This window comes from Nelusetta ayraudi, unplaced genomic scaffold, assembly GCF_046127955.1.
Source record: "Nelusetta ayraudi isolate G7.1 ecotype Tasmania unplaced genomic scaffold, CSIRO-AGI_Nayr_v1 ptg000002l, whole genome shotgun sequence".
Taxonomy (NCBI): domain Eukaryota; kingdom Metazoa; phylum Chordata; class Actinopteri; order Tetraodontiformes; family Monacanthidae; genus Nelusetta; species Nelusetta ayraudi.
This window is the reverse complement of record NW_027466052.1, coordinates 5188768-5207500: the sequence shown is the minus strand read 5'-3', so window position 1 is coordinate 5207500 and position 18733 is coordinate 5188768. Positions and strand designations below refer to the sequence as shown.

The following is an 18733-nucleotide window of genomic DNA, read 5'->3' as shown; positions in this document are numbered from 1 at the left end:
TGTGTGTGTGTGCGCACACCTGTTTGACCTACGGACAAGGACACGGGTGGCGAGACGGCGGCTGACCCACTAAAGTGACAGTGACTGAGCAGCAGCAGCAGAGTCTGTGGGTGGTCGGGGGAATCCCCCTCCTTGAACAGAGGGATTCTGGGTGGCAGACAGTGGCCAGTCACCTTGGACGGCAACTAATTACAAAGCTCTTCCAGTCCTTTTCCGTTTTCAGTCACTTTCCCCCACTACCGCTAGCCGACTACCGCTAGCCGACTACCGCTAGCTGACTATCAGTAGCCAACTACCGATAGCCGACTACCGATAGCTGGCATTTAGATCTCCAGAGAGGAAAAACAAAGGAAGTAGTTAGCCTCTCTACCAGCCGCTCGGCTCATTTCTATCTGAAACAGATTAATGTGTCCAGGGATGCTGCAGCACCCCCTACTGGCCTTGGCCTCAGGCTGCAAAGAAAGACTAATATAGCTGAAAAAAGAAGCACATTTAATTTTCTCCTGATTAATAGCTGAGCTACATCTACGCATTGCCTTGGTGCTGTGCAAAGGTACATCTTGGGAAGCAATACATAACGCTGTCTATTGTACTATTTTTTTTAAGGGGCCGCACTGGCCGCAGTTAATGACGTCACCGGCTCGTCTCTCAGCAACTCAAACTCTGAATGACTTTCAGCCAACGCGGAACAACAGCGAAGGATTTTCTCAGTGGAAAAGGCAGTTTTCACTTGACTTCTCGCCGTCTTTTGCAGCATCAGTTCAGTTAAAAAATGCAGCGCACAGTGACGACACCGACACGCAACCCGTGTCTCCTCGAGCCGCTGCTCCCGGGTGAGCGATTGTGACTGCCCCCCCCTCGTCCCTGAATGTGACGCACAGAGCGCCTGTCGGATCAACCTCCAGCTCTTTTAAAGCATTTCTAAATGGGCTAGACAATAGCTACGTGTCCCCGGTGTCCAGGGTAAGATAAATTGATGAGCCTGTGCGCCGACTGCTTTGCGGGAAAAACACGAGCGAGCGACTAATCTCGGGCAGCGCACACGCAGGTGGGGAGAGTTTGGACAGTTTCTGCACAGACAGAGAGGGCTTACAGTCGATGTCGGGGAGTAAACAAGAGGCGGCTTATGAGTGGAAAAGGCTGTGGGTGGTCTGACTCGTGTGTGTGTGTGTGTGGCTCTGATTCGAAGCGCCGTACTAGTGAATATTTGCCGGTGCGACTGTTTATTTGCAGATCATACATCCTGTTTGCTCCAGCGTGCCAACAAATTGGCTGCGGCCCGACTGCTGCTTGTCCTGGTTGCAAACGTGCACTGAATGGGTGTTTGTGCGTGCGTGTGTGTGTGTGTGAGGGCGTGCGTGTGTCTTTACCTTCGGCCTGGGTGGCCACTTTGACCGCTGCCGAGCTCTCCCCCTGGCCGTTGCTGTTGTGGCCCACAACCCTGAAGCGGTACTTGGTGTCTGGCATCAGGTTCTGGATGGTGACCTGCATCTCGCCGGGACGGCTGGTGTTGACCACTCGCTCCCTGATGTGAACGCACACACACACACACACACACACACACACACACACACACACACACACACACACGCAGAGGTATTTTTAGTTGGCTTGCTCCTGTGTCGCTCTGTCCTTGTGACATCGTCATGTTAGCCGAGTGCGATTGCAGATAGATGCGAGGCGTGTTGTTTCCACGCAGAATTGATTGTTTATCTGCTCTGTAATGTGTTTTTTTTTTCTTTCATCCCAGCAGTTCTTTAATTTTCCTAAAAAACAAGCAAACAAAAAAAACGATAATGTACAACTGTAGGACGCGCGACAACTCCAAAGCGGTGCCTCGCAGCCATTTTTTAGTTCACAGCTCAGTGGATTTTCGAATTAGCAGGACAACGACTGCAGTCAGGCAATGATGCACAGTGTTGGGCGCTCAAGTGTGATGCCAGGATCAGACTACAGGAACTCAGGTCGATGACTAAGCGATTCAGTTGAGGGCCAACAAACTCCAGTGAGCGTCTGACCCGGTTATTAACCTCAGAGTCAGCGGACGGGCGTGCAGTATTATGTTACTGAAGAGAAGCGCTGCTCCTTCTGAGACTCCAACTGACTGACCAGACGTCTGACTTCTACAACTTTTTTCTTGTCCCGCTGACGAGCCAAACGGGCTCTATTGCTCTGTGATTGGTCAAGATCACGCTTGTAGTGTCGCCGATCTCCTGGAGGGGCCGCTAAATCCGGGCATGGGCAAACTATGGCCCAGGGGCCATATGTGGCCCGTTAAGCTTTTTAATCTGGCCCGCCGAGCTTGAAGAAATTATATTAATAGTAAGTAAGTAATAAAATGATTTCAGTGTTTTAAGATTTCAAAAAGAGGGAAAAAAATGTCTCAGAACTTTTTCGGTGACCTCATCGATTGACTCCAGGATGCTAAAAGAAAATCCTCCCAACGTGTCCAATTACACACTGCTGACTCTTGCGAAGAGTGACGCTCGCTGGCACGCCCGCCGCAGGTGGCATGCGGTGGTGCAGGCGGCTGCGTCGCCTACCTGCTGGTCCCCTCCTGGCTGTAGAAGACCGAGTAGGTCACGTCGTCTCCGTGGGGCTCGGCCGGCGCGCGCCACGTCAGCTTGATGAAGCGGGTGGAGACCAGCGAGGCCACGACGTCGCGCGGGGCCGAAGGGGTGGGGCCTGCCGCACTGGCCACGCCTCCGGAGCCTGGTGTTACATGGTCAGTAGTGTTAGGAGTCAGTGAGGGGGGAGGGAAGGAGGGCAGGGCAACGTCTGGAGGGGGGGAGGGCGGGAGGGAGGGAGGAGACAGTGGCAGTGTGGGAGGGAGGGGAGGGTGAGAAATATTGCGTGGGGGGGAAGAGGAGGAGGAGGAGGAGGAAGAGGGGGAAGGAGATGGAAATGGAAATGACAGTGGGACGAAAGAAAGAAGGAAAGGAAACAAAAAAAGAAGAAACGACAAAATAACAACAACGTAACGAAAAAAAGACTCTTGACTCGTGACAAGGAACCACAGAAATAAAACACTTCTACTACACTCACAAAGCCGACAAAAGCACGATACAGAGGGCGGGGGGGTGAGGGGGACTACACATGCAAAGTCTACACACACACAGCCCTGCCGGCCAGCAGGGCACAACACTCAGACGGCCTCACAGCCAATCATTGGTGGGGAGAATGATTGGGTAGCTTTTGTTTTTTTCGGCTTTCTGGAGACATCATTGTTAACCCAAGTTAACGGTTGATGGAAAACAGATTTTTAAAACACACCTTCACATCAGCACAGGAAAACAGTCACTAGCTGCGTTTCCATTACCTCGAGAATTGCGCAAAACCTAAATATCGCAATTAAAAACTGGCAATGGAAACGCCTACACTTGGAAAAACCTCTCAAACCTTCGCTAAAAGGTTTTGACGCTCTCATGAGGTGGTTTTTCAGACATATCGACACAAAGGCATATCACAAAAGTGTCATGGAAACACTTTTTTCGTATTTACACGTCAGCGAACGTGACATACGGGGTCACGTGACCAATTCACGTCAAGTGAAAACGCAAAATGTTTTGTACATCCTCCTCTTCATCCTCCTCAAAGTGGGGTCTCGCGGGACGAGATTTTACGAGAATTACGGCTTATTCGCTGCACACCGTTCAATGGAAACACCTGCAAATCGCAATTGTACTGTCGAAATTTTAGAAATACTGCAATTGAAACGCAGCAAAAGTGCTCAGGAAATTTAAGTTCTTCAGCCTGAAAAACCCGACGCTGATTCTGGAGGCATCACAACCGCAGAAATGTCGCTGATTTTTTATTATTATTTTTCTAACTTGTCTAATCGATGTTGTCCTGGATGAATAATGTGCGGTCGAACTGACTGAGATCTGCTTTTCACTTTCCTGGCAAGGGAGCAGAAACCAAACCGAAAAGGAAAGAATGTGAACGACCAACGACGTTTCCATTCGTGTGCAGGCCAACGGGGAAGAGCGGAGCTGGGGTGCAGTTGCAAAACAGAGAGTGTGTATGTGTGTGTGTGTGTGTGTGCCGTTGACAGTGACTCAGCTTGGCTTTTGAGAGTTTTAGCTTCCAAATCACTGTTTTTTGTGTGAAAGGAGTGATAAAAAAAGGATTGGCTGCTTTCTTTAATTAGAGGGTAAACACACACATGGCTGTTTTGATATTTGAGTGGAAGGAGAAAAGGGGTGTTTTGCAAATCACATAAAATGAGGACAAAAAAAAAAAAAAGACGCTCCCCCCTCCTCCAAGTATCTTTGGGCGAAGCAGTTCAGATCAACATTATTGTGACATATTACTCTGAAAAAGCTCAGAGGAGATGAGCAAACAACAAGACTTCCCTCCAAAGCCTCCTTCGCCTCTGAATGATTAAACAGCTTGAGAGAGAGAGAGGGAGAGAGAGAGAGAGAGAGAGGGAGAGAGAGAGAGAGAGAGAGAGGCAGAAAGGAGGGAATCCCGATGGTTCCCAATTTTGGTTTCATGTCAGTCAGTTTTGAGTCACCGCTTGTTTGTTTGAGTCGGGGAGACGTTTCGCGAGGGGATTTGGACGTTTCGCACTCATCACCAGCTAGAAAGCGACAAAAGCCCGGCCTGGTTCGCCTGTGGAGTGTTTCTATATCCTGTATTCCCGCCGGGCGGTGGTGGAAATGTTTCGGAGTGTGGTTGAAAAAGTGGAAGGGTCCAGACGTGGTTCGGCTGAGTGATGTCACGGAGCTGCGGGTTTTTAAAGGTCAGGCCGAGTTACTGGATAAATGTCACCGCCACCATATAGACATTTGGGTTGTTTTCTTAATGCGCTGACTGTGTTTACCCTGAGTGCAGTTGTTCTGCACGGCTGTCAGGGGCAGAGTGCAGCTCTGGCAACGCTCCTGCTGAGTGGAGGTTGTCTAGTACTCGAGTGAAAGTTGCGCCGCTCCCAGAGACAGACACCATTAAAGCCGCTCAGGAGCTCTGAGTACGCACTGACTGTTCTCTTGAAAACTAATTAAAAACCCATAAAACTGGGCGCGTGCGCAAAGTTAAAGGCCCACTGAGCAACATTCAGCAGACTCCACTGGCATAAAACGGAATAAATTAGAGACGTTGATGGTTTTAGTTGTGCAAAGTCACTAAAATAAATAAACGTTGTTACTTTTTTTATTAGCCAATAACAAGCATTCATATAAAGAAAAAAATGGGTCCACTTGTTCGGAAGCAGCCATAGAAAAAATGTATGATCAAGTTGCAGATGATACAACTTCCGACTCATCTCATCAGCAAACTAGGACGCCTTAAGTTTTTTTTGTAGTATTTTTTTTGTTTTTGTTTTTGAAATAGCTGAGGTATTTGTTTGCAATACACTTTCTCACCACTAGAGGCTCCCACATCTGACTACATCCGAACTTTTAAAAGATGAGAATTGTTTTTTTTAAATTCTTGACTCGATTCCTTAACTGAAACCCGTTTTATAGTTCCTGCTTGAACCCGGTGACAAAAACAAACGCAAAGGTTACGACAAAAGATTTCCTCGGAAATCAGCGCATGGTCGCGTGGAGAAGTGCATCATGGGAGAGTCCGACCGCGGGGAGATGAAGCCATTAGATGACTCCTATCTTGGAACATCTCGTCAGCGGGAGCTACGTGACACGCTGGGCAGTTCCCCGTGTCCTTCTGACAGTCTGTCTTGTATGCGCTCGTGTCGGATTGTTACGGTGAGGCGGCAACAGCCTCCCACGTCCGCTGCCAAGCTCTTTTCATAGCTGATTAATGATGTCATTAGTCACTGTGCCAGAGGTAATGAATGGCTGGCATTAAGTCTTAACGAGGAAGGTTCCTTCCAGATCTGCATAATAAATCCGGCTAGCCACCGGTACACAAATCAGCAAAAGGCACAGACTCGCCGGGCGAGGCGCTCGTCCCGCCACGCCGACCGAAGGAAAGGTGGAATACAGAGGTTGTCAAATTGGGCCAGCGATTAAAAGCCTCGGGCACTCCAACTTTAACTACAACTGCGCTCGCCAACTCCGCAATCGTTTGGCCGCCTTGGCCGGGGCCGCGCTAGGTGTAAAGTTGTGCCTCGCCGCTCTTTAATCCCGCGGACTGAGTGCACAGTTAAAAGAGCAACCTCTCAACCGAGGGAGCATAAATCCACAGAACGCAGCCGCAGCAGCCGCAGCAGCAGCTACACGCGGCGTCTCCATAAAAAGACAGCCACGCCAGCCCTCCAGCACAAATGAATTTCTACCCCGGCTGCTTTTTCCACGTCTAATGTGCTTCAGTAATGACCCGCGCGTTAGAGTCAGATCCGGCTCAACGCTAATGATCCATTACCGAGCCGCTACTTTCATCCGCGCGGCGCAAAAGGAACAACGTTCTCCGCGAAGTCCGGAGCACAAAAGCCGAGCGTCAGTTGAAAGTGACGGGATGTTTTATTATTTCGCCGGGCTTTGCGTTGAACACTGAGTGTTGGGATGATGGACTGCATGAGAGTGAAACACAGATGGCTGAGATAATAATTAATAGGCGGTTCCATTCAATGAGGGAGAGAGCAAACATCTGACATTCTTGTGTAAAAGAATCCTATAAAAAAAAAAAAAAGAAAAAAAAAAGGAGGCTTCTTCCCCGCAGCGACGGGCGATAACAATGACTTCCTTGTGCTGCCCTACGACCTCATTCCCGCAGTTTCTTTCAAGATAAAGCTGAGCGAGCCTGACAGCTCGTGGTATTTCAGCAGCTCCCCGTCTCTGCAGCAGCAGAAGAAAAGCCGAGACGCGCACGCACCCAGAAAGAAGAAAAAGCAGCGGATGGATGAGTGTTTGGAGCCAAGACAAAGTGAGAAGTGTGGAGGGGAAGGAAGAAAAGAAAAAGGGCAGACTGAGTCTTCCGCTCCGTTTGTGACGTCTCGAGCACCTTTTTGACAGAGAGTGCAAAAAAAAAAAAAAAAGATTCTCCGTGCACAAAGTGCTTTGGCAAGCAACACGGCCGGCTGAAAGCAAATGAAACAAACAAAAATGTGATAAATTCATCGGCGGAGGATTAAAAACACACACACACACACGCCGGCATCTGCTTCCTGTCATCTTCCAAGTTGTTCCAAGAGAAAGAACGAAGCTTAAAGGCAAAAATATCCAAAAGCTGTGACGTTACAGTGAAGCATCACTGTGTAAGTGGGGTTTCACGCACAAACCTTATACCCTATATTGTGCCACAGTTGGCTGCTGTTGGCAAACGATTCTCACAACAACAATGGATGCATCCCTCACACCCTTTCCAGCTCACAACTGGATCACCGTCCACTGAACTGTGACGCTGTTCCCACCTCCAGGTTGCGTCTTTGGGGTGCGTGAAGAGCACCTCAATGTGACGACGTTGCGGGGAAATAAAAGGCGGCGCAGGGTCACTGAACATGTCACAGGTATGAAACTACCAGAATCCTGCTGGACAGTCACGTATCCAGGTCTTTTTAGAGACCATTCTAGTTGTAGTTATCTCTTATCGCCTCCTGGTGGCGAACATAAAGACAACATTTTGTCTTTATCAGCAGGCTTGAAGGTACAGTGTGTAACATTCTGCCATCTAGTGGTCAAATTTTAGATTGCAGCGCTCATTCACTCAACCTCCCCCCTCTCGCAAGCTTGCCAGTGAACTATGGTGGCCTGCGCACACAAACCTGGATACCTTGGTCACCTTCTTCTTCGTTGGGTTATTTGAGGACGCAAGCAAAAACAAAACGTGCCATTAGGAGGGACGGATTGTCCACACCAGGCTTCCTTAGAAATATGACGGTGTAAGATGGCAGCTAACTGGGAGTAAGAGCCTTGCTCTATGTATATTCTTAAATATAAATACCAACCGCTCTAAGGGTACTTTCATTGTACTGTGTGTATACACTATTAATATAATCACGGGCAGTATATTACGTTTTTACCAATATAAAAATCATAAATCAAATTTTACAACACTGGACCGTTCAGGCTGCTACAGTCTGTCCCCCCCTTTTATTTTAATATCAACCAGGAATAATGTGTCTCTATGATGGCCTGCAGCCACTCCCTGTGCAAATGGCACAGAATGCCCAATACTTGCATCCAAACAGGATGTCAACGTAGGTCTATGTGAACAAGTGGACGGCTTCCTGTTTGCAATAACCCGCAGATTTGACTTTCACCAACAGAATAGAGGCCTCTCTCCTGAAACAGACCAAATAACCCCCCCCCCCCAAAAAAAAACAGACGATCCCTGAGTTCGTCCTGACACGTACGGGATACCAACTGGCGTCTTTGGGGAGACACTAACTTGAGGGGGTGAGAGGGATTGGGGAGGGGGGGCGCATCAATAATTAATCATCGTCTGCATGTAAATACTGTGTCCTTTTCCCTCATCAGAGACAAGCAGCGACGTCCGCCGCCTTGATCTGCCAGCCGCTGCCAAGTTCATTTTGGGAGTGATTGCTTTGTTCCCTCTCCTGACGCCTTGGTTGAGAGCGCGCACGCACACACACACACACACACACACACACACACACACACACACACACACACACACACACACACACACACACACACACACACACACACAGGAGGCAAACAGCTGCTTTCCTGGGTCCGCCATGCAAATTGGAACAGTAACCTGCCGCCCCGTCGCTGCAACACCTCCGATGCCGCTTGAGCAAATCTGCATCAGGAGCTCAACACGCCGGGCTGACCAGAGGAGCGCCGGGCGGCCTAGAGGGTCCAGGGGGCTTTTTTCCAGCACATCAAAACATGCGCCGACTCCAGAGTGGCAGTGTCCAGGGTCGGGAAACAAGCTTTTCCTTCCCTCTCAGCCTTTTGTTCTTTCATGACACTGGAGAGCAGAATCCAACCTTAGCGGGGGGAAACCGAACAAGCCTGAAAGGGGTAATTGATTCCAGCGGTTAGGGGAGTTCTGTGGACTCGAGGTGTGTGTGTGTGTGTGTGTGTGTGTGTGTGTGTGTGTGTGTGTGTGTGTGTGTGTGTGTGTGTGTGTGTGTGTGCGTGCGTGCACTCGCAGCATTTTACGTGCAAAGCAAGTGGAGCCGAGCGAGCGGTAAAAGGGCTGAAAAGGTCAACCGGTGTTGCAGCGGGACAGGGTTAGCAGTGCGCAAACAAACAGTCCGGCCAATCAGGCTCCCGCTAATAAAAGACGGCCTCCCCCGGGCGACACCCCCCACGACCCACCCACCCCCTGCAGAGAGGCAGCGGGGTGTCCCTACACCACTCCCTCACCCTGATCTCACTCGCTATTCTACTTTTAGCCGATTGGAAACAGGGAGGGGCTGCTGACATGAAAGCGTCACCCCTGGCGGCGGCGGCGCCCCTGAGGGAAGGGCGTGAAGGGAAAGAGACCCCCCCGCCCTCCAACCCTCCCACCCTACCCACCCCCTGCCTTCTTCTGGTGCGTCCGACTTCCAATTAGCGCTCCCAGAGGGGCACCGCCACGTCCAAAAGCATCACAGCAGCATCCTGGATGTGTGTGTGTGTGTGTGTGTGTGTCTGTGTGTGTGTGTGTGTGTGTGTTGGAGGCGCAGGTCTGGCGACAAAGGCAGCCGATGATAAAACAGACCAGTGGGGAAAGAGTTGGGAGAGAGAGAGAGAGAGAGAGGAAAAAAAAAAAAAAACAGATCCTTTGGCAGCCGCGCATGAAAAATGACCTTAAAATAACGACTCTGACGCAGGTACTGACGGCTATTTCGACTCTAGCTTTTATGTGCCATAGGAGAAGGGGTGGGTAGGGGGGGGGCAGGCAACAAAAAACACACACGCAGGCGGCTGCTGTGACATTTTCACTTAGCAGCCGAGGCGACGGAGCGTTTACCAATCAGACGGAGCCTTTACGGCGGCAGTCGCGCAGGCACGGTTGACTTGCTGGAAGCCAAAGAAAGTCAAGTTCAGCCCTTTTTGCAGCTATGGCTCGTAAACACACACACACACACACACACACACACACACACTCACGCACACACACAGCCGTCAGCCGTCAGTAATCTGGCTTCGGCTGATTTGAGCTCTTCACAATCAATCCACTCGCTAATCACAGCCGCTACCCGCCGCACCGCCAGCACTCTGTTCGCACCCGTCTGCGTGTTTCTTAGCCCCTCCCTGAGATCTGAATTCCAATATTTTTTTTTTTTGCCACCGGGGGCTGAAATTTGAACGAGCGGCATAATCACAATTTGCATGTAATTAATCTTCTCCATCAGTCTCCGCCGGCTTGCTTCTGAACGGCGGGCCTTTTATTCCTCGGCGATCGCCAGCGTTGGTGAAATCTCACCACAATGCTTTTCTATTTAGCGCTTTTGTTATGCTTGTTTAATCAGCCGCGCTCCGCCAACACCCACTGATAAGATAAAGGCACTCGAGCACCTGCAGCAACGTGGGTCGATTGTAAAAAATCTGACTGGTGATTCTGGGGCTTCGTGTTTTCGTTCATTTAGCCTCAAAGTGAGGCGGGGGTTTAGGTTTTGCTTTTTTTTGTTTTTTTTGGGGGGGCGCGGGGGAGGTTTGTTTGTTTTTTATCTCCCTGTTGCACCTGATTAGCTGCTACTTAGCAACAATAACAACAAGCTCCCCTTTTAAAACTCTATTATCCGTTTCTGCAGCATCCCTCCAATGGGACATTTTCCTCCATATGATTTTTCTTTTGTATTTTTTGCTGCACAGTCTACGGGCCTCGGGAAGAATTATAAAAAACACACCACATGGCCAATAAACACCTGCCTGTAATGAAGCGCAAACAACGCACAGCTGATTGAGGTCGGCAGCTGCACGACTTCCGAGTCGTCCGCCCACGACTTTGCGTCGTCTGCCGGGTCCTTCCGTCCTTTCAAAGCCGACCCCGTCGATGAGTGAGGAGGCGGCGGGAGGAAGAAAAGAAAAGAAGAAGCCGGAGGGAGGAGAGGGGGGGGGGCGCTCAAGGCAAGGCGTGAGGAACCTTGACACAATAATTGCAGGCCCGGGCTCACAGAGTGAGGTGGGCGGGGGGGTGGGGGATGGGGGGGGGTCAAATCGGTAAACACCGTTTACGTCGCGTCCTCCCGGCTTGACAAAGGGATGAAAGGAAGCGTCACCACGCAAGTGTGTGTGTGTGTGTGTGTGTGTGTGTACGAAGTCGTACACCCTGTTGGATTCGTCACATTTTCACATTTCTCTTTCTTCCTCTCTCTCATTACACTCCCGCTCCCGCTGACCCGGCCGCGACCCCGTTTGCACACGACGGAGCGCGTCGCATTCCCCAAAGTGGATCCCGGGGCTTTTATTCAGCCGAGTCGCTGCAGGGATGTTTGTCTTTTAGCAGCCTGTCCTCCTCACCTCCTGATTCGAGGGGGGGAAAAAAACGTAGCGGCAGCAGCAGCAGCTGGATCGTCACAGTGCCAAACTGCTGGAATCCAAGACAAAAGAGGTTCAATGCGGTTCATGGTAACCAAGAAGCACAAAGTCATATTTCACATCGAAACCCTTGTTGTTCCCAACCAGAGGGGAAGAGGAAGGACGGAGCTGCTGATCCGTCTTTGTTTGGGACACTTTTGAACTTTTACCTTATTCCCAATTAAATACTTCAATAGTAAATGGTAAATGGACTGCGCTTATATAACGCTTTCTACCACCTTCACGGTACCCCAAAGTGCTTTCCAATGGTCTCTCATCCACCCATTCACTCACACACTCATACACCAGTGGGTGGCTACTGCCATGCAAGGCGCTGCCAGCCTCATTGGGAGCAATATAGCTAATGTAGCCCAAGGACACTTCGAAAAGGTGGACAGTTGGAGTTGGGATTTGAACTGCCAACCCTTCGATCATCAATTTGCGACCCACTGAGCCACTGCTGCCCAAGCACAGTTACTTCAATAGCAGCTTAGGGTAGTTTTTGGTAGCTTGTGACCTGTTGCTGCTGCAAAATGGGTTTTAGGCGTTAAAGCTAAAAAGTCCTTTTAATCATTTTATTTTGAAAATTATGCTGACGTGGTCTCCTGTGATGGTTACTTTTTTTTTTTCCAAGCAGGGAAAAATGAGCAAGCTGTGTCAAGCTGCTGTGGGGCCTGAAGCACCATAATGTTCTCGCACGGCCTCGTAGATACGGCTTGCCCGGCTCATTTCCAGCAAGAAGAGGAGACGGATTGCAGATAACAAGAGGCGATGACTTGTGTCGGGAACTTCCTGTCGTATTTAACTTCCTGCTGCTCCTGAAGCTCAAAAATCTGCACGGGTCTGCGGAATCGTCACCTGGCCGAGGTTGCACCTAAGTCACGGCATCCTGTTGGCTTATTCTCTTCTCCAAGGTGGGATGAGGGTTTGCCTCGATTACTGGAATGAACGTGACGTTCAAAAACTGCGAGACACTTGGTGTAAAAACCTTTTGTGTAAAAGGTTTTTGCTGCTCCGCATACTTGAACTCCACTGTTTCTGTCGGCTCCTCTGTAGCTGGAGGATGATCCAGTTACATTTTATATTACAAGGATTTATGATAAAGTGAATTTATCTCCTCGGCATTAGCGAGAGCCTTTCTCTGCAGTGTGTATATTACGCTGACAGCGCTGCTCCTCTTTATCTTTCAATTGTGCGCCAACTCAAGTGCTTCTTGATTTGTACAAGAGAGTCGCATCCAGATATGTTTGTACATTTAAAAAAACAAAAAAAACACAACCCTTTGCGCTTTCACGGATTTCACAAAGCCGCTGCGGTTTTTGTCACGTATCTCCGGTCCAGCAGGAAATGGCTGCGGCTCCTGCTGGTGCAACGATACACTTCAAACATTTGAGAGTCTGTTTGTGTTAGAAATATTCTTGCAGATATCGGCTTCAGCCTCGGAAAATCCCACTAATTCTAAAGCTCCGGGCGACACTGCAAGATGGGAAAGTTTGGGGCTCCTGCTGCCGCTTGCGGTTTGGACAATGTGGAGCAGAAACGCAGTCTGTCCGGAGCCGCTCCCTCTGGCCGACGTGCACTGAGATTCAACTCAGCGGCCCTGCTTTGTTCCCTTTGCGCGTTACTTTGTGCAACAGCTCTGAAAAGTTGCATCCAAGTGCTTTGAGTCACTTTCAATTTGAAGAGATGCTGGCCACATCTTGGTCCTGCATCTCTGATGTTTCCTCAGGCTGAGTTTTGAGATACTCATTTTGTCTAGATAAACAACCATATCGCAAAAGGAGATATTACATTATACTTGCATTATAGTATATCATTTTATTATGCTTACCCTGCTGAAACACATTGGTCCAGTCTTTTTTTTTTTTTTTTTTTAATCTGAGTAGCCATGCCAAAATAAAGGCTTTTTTGATTTTGTATGTAAAACAGTTGCCTTGGATTTTTCAGCTTCTCATCCTGCACTTCACTCGTACACTCCCCGTTTTTTGTCCAAGGATTTAACTGAATCTGTCAGTTTCTATGAAAACACCCCAACCAACCCTCTTCTTTTTTCTTTCCTTACATTATACTTGCACGTTTGTCTCAGTGCGCCTCACTCTCTGCCTTCAGCTGTCTCACGTCAGCCTTGTTTACTTTGCCTGCGCGCTGAAGCGCGTGCAGGTTTCTTAACGACCCGTCGCCTCCCTGTCATTTCAGGATGAGGACGGGCGGCGAAATGAATCCATTTAACAACGAAGCAATATTGTTTGCGGGCGTCGACGACCCCGGCATCGGCCAGGCCTGTTTGTGAAGCTGCAGTTCGAGGGGCTGCGCACGCGCGCAAGCCCATAACGCAAGTTTCTCCTGATGCCTGCGCTCATAAATATAGAGTGATGGAGAGAGATCTGGGGCGAAGCCAGAAGGCATCCTGAGCTCTCAGTGGGGGGTCTGCTACCTCTGATGGAGGAGGAGGTGGAGAGGGTTCTTCTGTTGGCTGCCACTGGAGCGATGGACCAATGGCAGCACGGCAGGCGGGCGGAGGGAAGATGGCAGGAGAGGACGGAGGGCGGGAAGAAGACGCTGCTTGAAAACACACATCTGTGTCAGTGAGGGCGTCTGAGGACGGAGCCTGGTGGAATGAGGAAGCTGTGATGCTGCGCGGGAGTTTGATGGGACCTAAACGGAACGGCCCGCTTTGATTGGCGATGGAAAACTCTCCCGCTAAGTCTGAGTTAAGACAGCTGCAGAGCTCAAATTCCATTGACTGCAACAAGCTTTCAGGCTCCCAGCTGAAGAACGCAGCCCGGGCACCGGGAGGCAAAACGGCAAATATTATTCATGGGAGCGAGAGCGAGGAGGAGGAGGAGGAAGAAGAGGAGAGATGGAGGGACTGAGAACCAGCAGCATTTCCATATTGAAATCAGCCGGTGTGAGCAGAGGAGCAACGTTCCCGCTGCAAACTGAACCCAGTCTCCTGAATTCAGGAAGCCACTTATGAGGCCAAATTGCATCGAGACTTATCCACTTGTGTTTGTCAAAAGCAGATGCGTATATACATACATATAGATGTATGTGTGTGTGTACACACAGACACACACTCTTGCTGGAACTGCCGTTTAAGAACAATTTACAGAAGAACACAGAGCAGAAAAAAGCAGTGTGGTTTTTCTTTTCACCTACGCTTCTGAATGGGAAATGCAGTGTGTGTGTGTGTGTGTGTGTGTGTGTGTGTGTGTGTGTGTCTGTGTCAGATGTTCATTAAAACTCCTCACCTCTGTATCTTAACGAAACAAAACAAGAGTAACTGTGCTGCCACACAAGTTCAGACTTGCAATTCATCTGATTCAATTTTCTCTCCAAGTTACGGACCCAGTCTGGGAGGCTGTGAGTCCACACAAGAGCACAAAGGGAAAAAAAAGAAAAGCAAAAGAACCACTGGAGATTTGCTGAAAGTGACCATTAGTTAATGTGTCTAGTCATTTAGAAACTTTGAAACAATGAGCTCAAAGTCCAGTAAAACCAGTTCAGCAGCCCCTCAACATCAGCTAAAATGTAGGCGGTTTCTTCCCGACGTGCGTGTTCTGCTCCAGCGGGTTCACCCACCAATTTAACACCAAATCATGTTCATCTAGAAACAGACCTGAACGCTGGAAAACTTGCAGCGCTCCCAAAAAGTCAAGTGTTCTACTTTGAACAGGTACATTATGAGGAACTGGCTTGGCCTCGGCCAGCACTGCGATAATTACTCCCACCTTTGACGTCCCTCGTCTGGCATTTGTTCACCCATTTGACAACATCTGGTTGCAACTAGCCGAGCCGTTCCGCTGCGTGCGGCTGTGGAATGGCATTGAGCGCTGTTCTAGAAATACAATCTGAAGTCCTGCTTTCAGAAAAAAAACCCAACCAAACGAAAAACGAATCTGGCTCTCGACGCCCAGAGATCGGAGGATAACGAGACTTTTGAAAAAAAAAAAAAAAAAAAAAAAAAATCCTTCGACTCAGCAAACACCCCAAACATCCCTGAACTCCCTGCGGTAATCTCCCAGAGGTCAAAGCCGGCGCAGGGAGCAGATCGCTGGTGGTTCATAGCTGACCTTATTCTCCTCTTCCCGGCAGCCGCCGGGTTGGAATCGTCAGCGGCGGCGCCGCGTCGGGCTGCAGCTGGCGTGTCAGGACGCACGGATGCCGAGCGCTAATGAACATTAGCCGACTTGCAGCTGGCCCGAGGCATTGAGATACACCTCGGGCGGCTGAAGACGACTTCATCCCCTCTCTGGGAAGTTGTGGGCCTGGCAGGTGTGAGGGCGACACCTGAGTCTGGAGGAGGACGGAGGGAGAGGCGGCTAACAAGTGGACAAAGACGTCCAGCCGTGAGGCGTGAAGCGGTGTGTGTGTGTGTGTGTGTGTGCGTGTTGGAGGGAAGAGATTTACGGGGCGGCGCAATCTGCACTAAAGCCGGCGTGCCGGATTATTATGGGGAGCAGGTGGCGACGGAAGACAAGGCGAGGAAGAAGTGGCGGGGAAAGGCGGCAGATGGCGTGAAGAGGAGCAGCAAAGATCAGATGAGGCCGCTTTCAAAGGACGTCTTGCTGCTGATTCACGACGGCAACCTCAGGAGAGGGGTCATTGTTTCCACGCGGCAAAATCGATCGAGCACGAAGAGCGGCGGCGACGCAATAACTGGAGGAAAAGTTTAAGAATAATTCAAACTGATTTTGTTTTGTTGTGTTTCTTTTTGGTTCTTTTGTGCCCTTTGTATTACTGATCCTCCAGGTAATTGGAGGATTGTTCACTAAAGGCAAAAATAAGCCTCGGCTTCTCCTTTTACCGTTTACAGAGAGGCTTATTCTTCGTTTTGACCACGCTGTTGTTGTTTGTACGGTTTCCTTTTTTTCTTGCAGTTGATTGCACGCAATTTCAATCTTGTGCATTGTAAACGAAAATCAAACATCCTATCATTCATTCACGCATTCATGACTTGGGGACGTTGGATCTCTGCGGCCAGAGAACGAAGTGATGAACACGCAGGAAAAAGTGTGTTTGGATTAGCATCAGTGCGACTGAAGTGGAGTAGCGCACTCAGGGTAAAAAAAAAAAAAAAAAAAAAAAAAAACGCAGAGTAAAACGCAAGGTTGACTCGGATATTTTATGGATTAAACACGGATTAATTTCTTGAAATCCCCGCTCGGGGCAGAAGCTCTCACGCAAGGCCAGCTGCCTCGGCACTTTCATCCCATTCATCTTGGACTCAAACAAACACAATCTAAAGACTGCGGCGTCCGACCGCTGCTACACAAAGAGCCGCAGGTCGCCATTATATCCGCACTTTCTCCCCGTCCAATCAGAGGTGGCTCGACGCAGCTGGAGAGCCGCTGCCGCTCGGATAGCTGCGTGCTAATCCATTAGCCACCTGCTTCAAGACGGCGGGAGTTCCAGCCCCCGAACGAGTTTCCGTGGCGTCTCTGCTGGCTGCAACAGGGGAGCGCCAGTCCAAATTCATCCACGCTGTTGTTCCTCAGCTTGTTATTTTTTTTATAGCCGAGTGACTCATTTTTGTGAGTCTCTCTTGTTTTCGTAAATGATTTTTTTCTTTTCCTCGGGCGCAGACGGGAGATTATTATGACCTGGCAAAACCATCTCGGCTTCTAAATAACATTTTCTTAAGTGATTAGAAGCAGCGAAACAAAACTCATCCCCCGGGGCTGCAATGCCAGCATTACTTCCACGACATTTTCCCTCTATTTTGGGTCACATTTATTGTTTTTTTCCCTTTTTTTTTTTTTTTTTTTTAAATTGCTCCACTGTTGCAGTGTCTCTGCGTTCAGCAGCCGCACTTCGAAAGACGGCGCAGAGGTGTTCAACATGAGAGGCTGCAGCAGGCAGTCTCACTTAACCAGCGTGTGGCGAGTGTGTATGCGTGTGTGTTTAAGATTTAAAGCTCCCTGCTGAAAGACTTCGTGCCTTTGTGTGTGGAAGGGGCGGAGCATCAAAAGCCGCTCCATCAAAGTCCTGGAAAACACTTCTGCCGCTCTGGACCCCGGAGACGATTCCCCTTCTCGGCTCCGGGCCGGACCCGGGACGCAGCGCTTTCATTTCACCGTTGGCTGCACATGCGTGCGCACCTTCACAGATGAGCACAGGCCTCTCCAATCCATCCAGGTGTTGGTAAATAATCTGTGCAGAACAGCTGATCCAAATCGAGCCCGCCTGCGTTTTACAAAACCTTCACTTTTGAGGGCTTTGTTTTTCATGTATGCATATATTCATAGAGCCTGTGGGTATCCGGTGTACTTTGTCATTTTGCATTCAGCTATTTTGTCTCAGGCATCTCTTGATTTAGACGACTGTTTGTGATGCTCCGTAATCAGACGCTGGTTCATTTCTGAACGCACAACTATCAGCCGGACGCTAATTATTTAATCGCTAGACGCCTTCTCTCCGTGTCCTTTTCCTAAGCAGCAGGGAGCCCTGTTCCATCGGGCGAACGTAGCTCATTTGTAAAGCAGCAGGGGGCCCTGCCGGGTAGCGTACCGTGGTCTAAGATGATCAGCTGCGCGCTGGACTGGATGTTCCCTGCGTCGTTCTCGGCCAGGCACTGGTAGAAACCCTCGTCGGACTTGACCAGACCCAGGACCTGCAGGTTGTGCTCCTTCTGCATGACGGGAAGCAGAAAAAGACAAAATAAATACATTAAAAAAAACTCCTTAGGTCCTTTATCATGTTGTAAGTGGTTAAAAAACTCAACGGCCCCCGTTCCAAATTAGCTTACGATTATTTTGAAGTAGTCGCTGGGGATGACGGCGTCTCCGTTCTTCACCCACTTGACGGTGGGAGCCGGGGAGCCGGACACCTCGCACTCGAAGATGATGTCCATGGACTCATGAGCGTAAATGTTGGCTGGCCGTTTGACAAACTGTGGGGGAACTGTTGAACGAGACAGAGGAGTTACAGGATGTTGAGAAAAACAGATAATAAAAATAAAGGTTCATTAAAAAAAAAAAAACTGATTAAGAAATAACAGGCAGGATGTTGTTGGCATCCACCAACCAATTTATTGAAACTGAGTGGGTCCATCACACTGATAGGCCCTATATTATGAAAAATCAATAATAATAATAAGAAGAAGCATTGAAGACAATCCATCTTCACTTCACTTCTTACGTCTTAAAATGCATGCATCTGGAGAACACCCCGTTGTGATGTCACAAAGGGCATCGGTACCTCACCGACACATCTGTCAGCCAGATGTTGGTTCCGCCCACTGAGACAGACCGCCATTGTTTTTGCCCAACCTACAAACACAGTGGAGGTCCAAGGAGGGATTGTTTTTTTCAGCAGGTGGCTGCAAACAGAGGGCTAAACATGCTGCTCTGAAG

General features: G+C 49.4%; 1 protein-coding gene across 1 annotated transcript in view; it reads right to left on the bottom strand.

Annotated features, from left to right (window-relative positions):
* neo1a (neogenin 1a) overlaps nucleotides 1–18733 on the bottom strand; it is a 150732-nt gene that overhangs the window by 27573 nt on the left and 104426 nt on the right. Inside the window, exons 6-9 of the mRNA XM_076025287.1 lie at nucleotides 18127–18281; nucleotides 17889–18009; nucleotides 2544–2778; nucleotides 1371–1525 (exon numbers count right to left, since the gene is read on the bottom strand). Of these exons, the coding sequence (XP_075881402.1) occupies nucleotides 1371–1525; nucleotides 2544–2778; nucleotides 17889–18009; nucleotides 18127–18281 (666 nt within the window). The remainder of the gene's footprint in view (nucleotides 1–1370; nucleotides 1526–2543; nucleotides 2779–17888; nucleotides 18010–18126; nucleotides 18282–18733) is intronic.